Genomic DNA, 7027 nt, shown 5'->3' with positions numbered 1-7027 from the left:
ATAGAAGAGTTCAGCAAATACATAAAATGGAAGAGTAAAAAGGTAGCAGACACGTCATATACTGATGCAGACGAATTTCCTTCTTATTACTACCCATTTATAATTAAACTATATATCACCAATATTAATAGGCAAAAGAAAAACCAAAGTTAAGATATCAGTGCCAATTATAGCTAGGTAGGAAAATTAGCCCAGTTTTGACAGTTTGGGTTAGTATTTGGCTATTTTCTTCCCTTCTTGGTTAGTGATAACTAACAAAGGCAACCTTACTAAAATAAGGTGAGAGAGGGAAGAAAGCAAAGAGTATAAAATAAAATATATTGAAGGCCCCAAAGCCCTACCCTTCATAAAAGAGACTCCTCACCTCAAGATATATAAGTATGCATGCTCTTAATTATAAAGCCTTATAGTTATTACTTCAACTTGTCATAAACAGTCTATTATATTACAACATACTGCACCCCTCTCTCTCTCTCTGTTCTCTAAAAATTATAGAATAATTAATTTTTTTATTAAAAGCATAAATTACATATAGACTAAATATATCAATTATTGACAAAGTTACATCTGCCACAACAGTTTCTTGATAATCTTTTCAAATAACTTATTTCCAACCTAAAATGAATTAAATAATTTGGTAATAACTAATTAATGTAGCACACTCAAATGGACGATCTTCCACATGCATTTACACTAAGATGGGAAATTTCGTGAACCAATGAAATTAAGCTTCAGAAGATGTAGTCACAGTTAGTTGCACCACATTGTATTTAATTAATTTGAAGAGGGGTTTGTTTCGAAACATAAACATGAGAAATCGCCTAGTTGTTGCAACACATGGGGGTGCATTAAAGCTTACTACTTACGAACAATATGATCATTCCCGTGTCAACAACCCGCATGCAGTTCCTTGTAGTAATTAATAAGCTTGCCTTTTATATGTATTCAATAAACTACTCCAAAGAAAGAAGATCTCAAATAGGCAACCTCAATAAATTACATATTGCCTGAATACGTTTGTGTTGAACTGCCATGTAAATAATAAGGTAACCCGTTTGATTCAATAAAACAGCATACCTGAAAATAGTTTTCTATTCCCTTTATTATATATCTCTCAATATGAGCAATATGAAAGACAGAGTATTGTTAGTGAAGTTTGCAAATAGGTGGGAATTGATAGTGAAGGTTAATTATGTGCCAATAGAAAAGCAAGAAAAAGTATCAGTATCTCTACAGATATATAGTCTCATCGTATTAGGCAAAGCCACAAAAGTGACTTCTCATCCGCAACCCACAAACCAACCCACTTTCTTCTTCTTCTTCTTCTTTGGGTGCTTCTTCTTCCTCCTTAATTCTCTTGTTGCCATAAATTATATTGTCTAGGTCTCTACTTATTGGAAGATAATCTGCAGCTCTGTGGCCACGGATTTAATTGATAATGGAGGACTCAGGATCTGGAGCAAGTGATGATGGAAAGACTTGTCCTCGAGGACACTGGAGACCTGCCGAGGATGAGAAACTCCGGCAGCTTGTCGAGCAATATGGCCCCCAGAACTGGAACTCAATAGCAGAGAAGCTTCAAGGAAGATCTGGTACATAGAAGACTCTCTCTCTCTCTCTCTCCCCCTCCCCCCTTCCTCCCTTTAATTTCAAAGCTCAATTACAGTTGGATACTAATTAAAATTCAACTTTAAACATCCTTTCAACCTTTAAATTACCTCTGAGGATCAATTTGGTAGAATTATATCCGTTGCACCATAATAAACAAATTTCTTTTCTTCTTTTGTTTTCTTTTTTTTTGTTCAACTCCATGATAAACAAATATGAAGTTTAATATCCCACTTCCCCATCTACTAATAAAAGAAATTATCTCATTCCCTCCCTCTCCCCTCCCACCTAAAATTTCAAAATCACTAATAAATGGTCGTTTTATTTGTAATTTCCTAAATAATATTATATATATTTATTTTATATTTTTTGATTCACAGGGAAGAGTTGCAGATTAAGATGGTTTAACCAACTTGACCCGAGAATTAACAGAAGGCCATTTACAGAGGAAGAGGAAGAAAGGCTTCTCGCAGCTCATCGCATTCATGGAAATAAGTGGGCTTTGATAGCTCGTCTCTTCCCTGGTAGAACTGACAATGCTGTGAAGAATCACTGGCATGTTATCATGGCTAGAAAACACAGAGAGCGGTCTAAGCTCTATGGAAAGAGGGGTTGCCAAAACTTTTTTCTTCGAAATTCCAGTGCTTCCTCTCATGACTACGGAAAGTGTTCAAGACCCCAAATAGAGAACCAGTCCAAAGAATTCCAGTTCAACAGTAGTGAGTTCCTTGAATTCCAAAGTCATGGAAAAGATGGGGTCTTTGAAGTATCCCCATCGAGTTCCTCCCAAACTTGGGTATTTTCGAGTTCAATGAATACAACCAGCACACAGTCAGTAGATACTTTTCATGGCGGAGGGAGGGATTACTTCAGTTCTAGTTGCTGCATTATGGGGAGCTCACATACTTCTCATCTGCAACCTCGCTATAGCTGCTATACTAATTCCTCTCTCTACAGCGGATGCAGGAACTTCAGTGTACCACTGCTTCCTAACTACAAGGGGTTTACTTATAATCAGCATGGGAGCCCTAACCAGAGTGATCATAGTTATGAGAATAACAAAATGATCAAGAGTACTGAGTTGGTGAGATTTGGAGATAATGGGCTGACACCAAAGTTTAGAATGACTACAGATCCAGAGCAAGGAGATGACTCCAAACACAAAGATGTGCCCTTCATAGACTTTCTTGGTGTGGGCATCTCTTCTTAATTACTGATACATGTAAAATCCTTTTTAAGTTAATCAACTCCTAAATTTCTTTTTTGTATAATTTTATCTCAACTTATATGGCTGAACATGGAAAAGCATTTCAGTTCCTCCAAGGGAAATGGTGATGAGGTTCATATATATTTATGAGTTAATTAGAATACTGTTCTTGACTTCTTGTTGTCTAGGCTAGGGATACATGAATTTTGCTAACTTTTTTTGCTCTTCATATGTTCATATTATAGATAACTAATACAGTTTCAGTCGTTTCTAGATGACAATAAAATTTCACCTTCTCTCAAGTTCCAATATCTCTGAGACAGGCTTTGTTCACATCTCCATGCTCTGAAATTTTCATGAAAGTTATAAAATAAATACTACACTTGCATCAAAAGACAATATATATAAGCTGGGGTGTTCTTGTATGTGTTTGGCCCTATTCATCTCTTACAAGTTGTTGACATCATACACAAGTCCACTATACTTTCCATGATTGAGTCTTACTAACTAAAATTATAATAAAAAGAGATGCCTACTAAATTTGTGTCATTTGGGTAATCAAATTCATATAGTACTTTCTTTAATTTGATACCTAATAGTAATGGGTATAGGTATATTACACGTCTTATTAAGTTAATTGGTGTGTTAATGCATCACAATCTGGGTTGCCATAATTAGATTTTTATATTGGAAACATGCCTTACCAAAATTACTTTTATTCAAATAGTTTAATTGGCGGGAGAGCTGATGGATGGCTTGTAGCTAAAAAGCTAATTCCAGCAAAGGAACCAACTTACCTTCTCTTAAACTTCTTCTTCCTAGTCCTTGTAATTTATCTTAATTTTGGATTATTATTATTATTATTATTATTATTATTATTATTATTGGATTTTATAGGTTATTTGCATGCCCACCAAAAAAATTAAGAAAAAACGACCGACTTCTATTTTATAATCTTCTTTATGTTTCACATTTTATCTACATTAATTTTCTTTTGAAAATTTAATTGCATAAAGCATCAATGCCATGCATTTTGAAAATTAATTATGCATACCAAGGACTAAAAAGATGGAAAAAGCTATCCTTGTTAATTGTTATATATTAAAGGGATAATAGGATTGAAAGACTGAAAAGCTAGATTTGTCAAGACCAAAGATCAAAAGAAATTGTAGGGTCCCCAACAACCCTTCACTTGATTTTTCCTTGGCCTGAGGCTTCTAACAAGATTTTAATTAGTTTAATAAATTTCTAGCTAGGAATCAGTTTAACAAGGAGATAACTAGTTTGGAGATCTGCCCTTGTCAAAACGAATCGTCTTTTTGGGTATCTCTAGAATCATCAGACGTATTGAAATTCTCTTGGTTAGATGCATTTTCCTTTCTGGTAGTTACTGGTGGATTATCATTCTCTGTATAATATACCTGTGAGTGTTATTGAGAGAGACTCTAGCTTGTGTTCTACTTCTAACTTGATAAACTCCCGAAATCTCTCTATATATAAGTTGTAGAGCTTGTGAAGAACACATGCCAAGATAAAGAGACCCTTTACAAGAGAAAGCTCTCAGCCATGAGATCATTTTGTGCTTGAGAAGGAATCCGTGCTAATGCATGTGTTTGTATGGTTAACATGGTTGAAGTGATCCATTGGGTTGACATTGATCTTATTGAGCAATTCATTTTCATTTTATCCTACTTGAGTTACATCAATTTTTAAGGCCCGTTTGGTTTACAGGAATAAGGGTTTAGAATCAGAATCAGAATGATCATTTCAATTCCAACTGTTTGGTTGGACAGAATTGAAATCTCATTCTCATTGCTGATGGAATGACATTTTGAGGGAATGGATTGGAAATGAAATCTCATTTAAGCTGATTTCAATTCTCATTCTTCTTTCTGATACAAATCAACCATTCTGATTCTCATTTCAATATATTTTGATTCCAATTCCACTGTGAACCAAATGGACAAGGTTTTTAAAACTGAACCTGACAGGGAACCGCTCTGGGGTCCGGTTCCCAGGTCAAATGGTCTGACCGTTCGAACTGAATGAACGGGCTCATTCTGACAAAAAAATAATAAAAAAGTAAAAAAGTAAAAAACAGCCAAAAACTGTTGTCCAGATTGACGGGTTGATGGTTCAACCACCCGGGTCAGCGTTTGTTGACCAAATCAATGGTTTTTGCTCAAAAAGCGGTTCTGGGCTGAAACGGAACCAGTCAGGTGACCACTGACCAGTTCCCGGTTTTTCTGCCCTGACCGTCCTGTCTGGTCCGGTTTTGAAAATATTGCAAATAGACGTTTAATTTTTTATTTGTTTGTTTAGTTCAGCTTCCTAGAAGAGTTTGTTTTTTGTTATAATACTGTCATAGCGCAGGGCTAAAACAGAAAATCATGGCCTTAAACTTTGACTTGTTTGGTTTGAAGAAAAATATAAGGAAACCTATAAAGGATTGCAAAAGTTTCCTACCTTTCCCTTTCTTTTCTTACTTTTTCCTTAAAACCAAAGGCAGCTAAATGTACTGCAATGGCCTTATCAATAAGTCACTTCATCTAATTTATGGTGAAGCCATGACAGCAAATCATAGACTTTAATTCAATTGTTTCAGCACAGGCTACTCTAGAGTCGTAACAAATGTGGGTTGTTGCTTGAACAGTTGAACCCCATCTCTGGCTTGCCTAGCACAAACGCCTTGTCTAGCCTCCTTTCTCATTGGAACCTTAATCTAAGCCGGAAAAGAGTTCTGAGCACTTTGGGTTCTAAACATTATATTCCATAAGTCTGTTATTAGCTTTCTTGAGTGTTTCATTAATGTGATGGCATTAATTAGTTAGATATTGAAAAGTTTAAGAGAAAAAGGGCAAACCAAAGCTGAAAGGGTCCACATGCTTTGCCATCTCCTCTCTTTCCTAACCCCGGTGTCAGTCAGATTTTAGGACAGTAGGGCCCAGCATGAATTAATGAACCCTAATCAGCCAAATTAACGTCTTATTCCATCTTTTCAGCCATATTTTTCTAGCAAGAAACTGAGAAATGTGTTTTCTTGCAGGTGCGAAATGTGACTTTTCCCCCAGTTTCAGTTTCAGATAGTTGTTGAATTAAATACTTGCCACCTGGACAATGTAAGAGCTGGTGATACACGTAAATTTAGACTTTTTTTCTGGCGTAGGATCTGTTTCTGATCAAGCATTAAAAGTGAAGTGGCAACATTGAGAAAACCATGTTAGACCACACTATATATGAAGTGTCAAGACAAGTAATCGGTGTTTTAAACAGCAACTCAAGCAGATTAGTCTACTCCGGACCCAGATTTCCAATTCGCCTTTTCTATTCACACTTACAGGTGCAAACGGATCAGATAATCGTCGAGGTCCGATCCTATTTGGTTGAATTCAGATCATTCTTATCTGATTTGAGAAGATTCGATCAGATATATGTTATATATATATATATATATATATATGTGTGTGTTATTTATTTATTTATAAATATATTTCTTATATTATATTTTTATATATTTGTTATATTATTTATTTTTTATAAATATATATATATGAAAATAATTAAAAAATACTTGTATTTTTTATTTATTTTTATTTAAGTTGATACATTTTGTTTTCTTTTAATAGTTTATTAATTTAAAAAAAAAAACAAATCAAATAGGATCAATTCAAATATTCGACTTATTGATAGGATTTGAATTCAAATTGAGGCCTATCAACTCCGATTGGATCCACATGAACAATGTCAGATCAGATTTAGATATACCCTGATTCGAATCCGATTCAATCCATTTGCATCCTTACTCACATTCTACCAATTGTTGTTATACATCTCACAATTCAATATGGCAATGTGTGACTGCAATTCACAGCAGGTAGAGTATGGATAAAAAGTAGTGGGCAGAAAATCTGATTTGGTCTAATACAACCAATAACTTGTACACCGTAGATCTGATCAATTGTGTGGGACCCAGTAATAAACAGATGAAATTACAGAATAAAACTGTTTACCCAGAAGAAAAGAATGTTAAGTTTGTAAATTAAATACTTGTGAAGTTTTGTTACTTTTTATCTTAGATTGGGATCTTCTAATTAATTTCAAGTGTGAAAAGTCGTTAGAAAAAGGTCAAGCTGCTGTTTGTTGAATATAATGTTTTAAGCAATCTCTGCATTATTATAAAGGAGGGGATGAGACATACAAATCTATTTGTTC

General features: G+C 34.7%; 1 protein-coding gene across 1 annotated transcript; it reads left to right on the top strand.

The window, feature by feature from the left end:
* The first annotated feature begins 1137 nt into the window (after positions 1 to 1137).
* On the top strand, positions 1138 to 2985 carry MYB69 (myb domain protein 69). The gene is made up of 2 exons (XM_088945999.1): positions 1138 to 1592; positions 1989 to 2985. Exons 1-2 carry the CDS (start codon positions 1439 to 1441, stop codon positions 2816 to 2818), a joined length of 984 nt encoding a protein of 327 aa, XP_088802125.1. The 5' UTR covers positions 1138 to 1438; the 3' UTR covers positions 2819 to 2985.
* The last annotated feature ends 4042 nt before the right edge of the window (positions 2986 to 7027 follow it).

Source organism: Nelumbo lutea, chromosome 5 (genome assembly GCF_056320005.1).
Source record: "Nelumbo lutea isolate HS-2025 chromosome 5, American lotus-T2T, whole genome shotgun sequence".
Classification (NCBI taxonomy): Eukaryota; Viridiplantae; Streptophyta; class Magnoliopsida; order Proteales; family Nelumbonaceae; genus Nelumbo; species Nelumbo lutea.
This window is presented reverse-complemented; position numbering and strand designations above follow the sequence as displayed.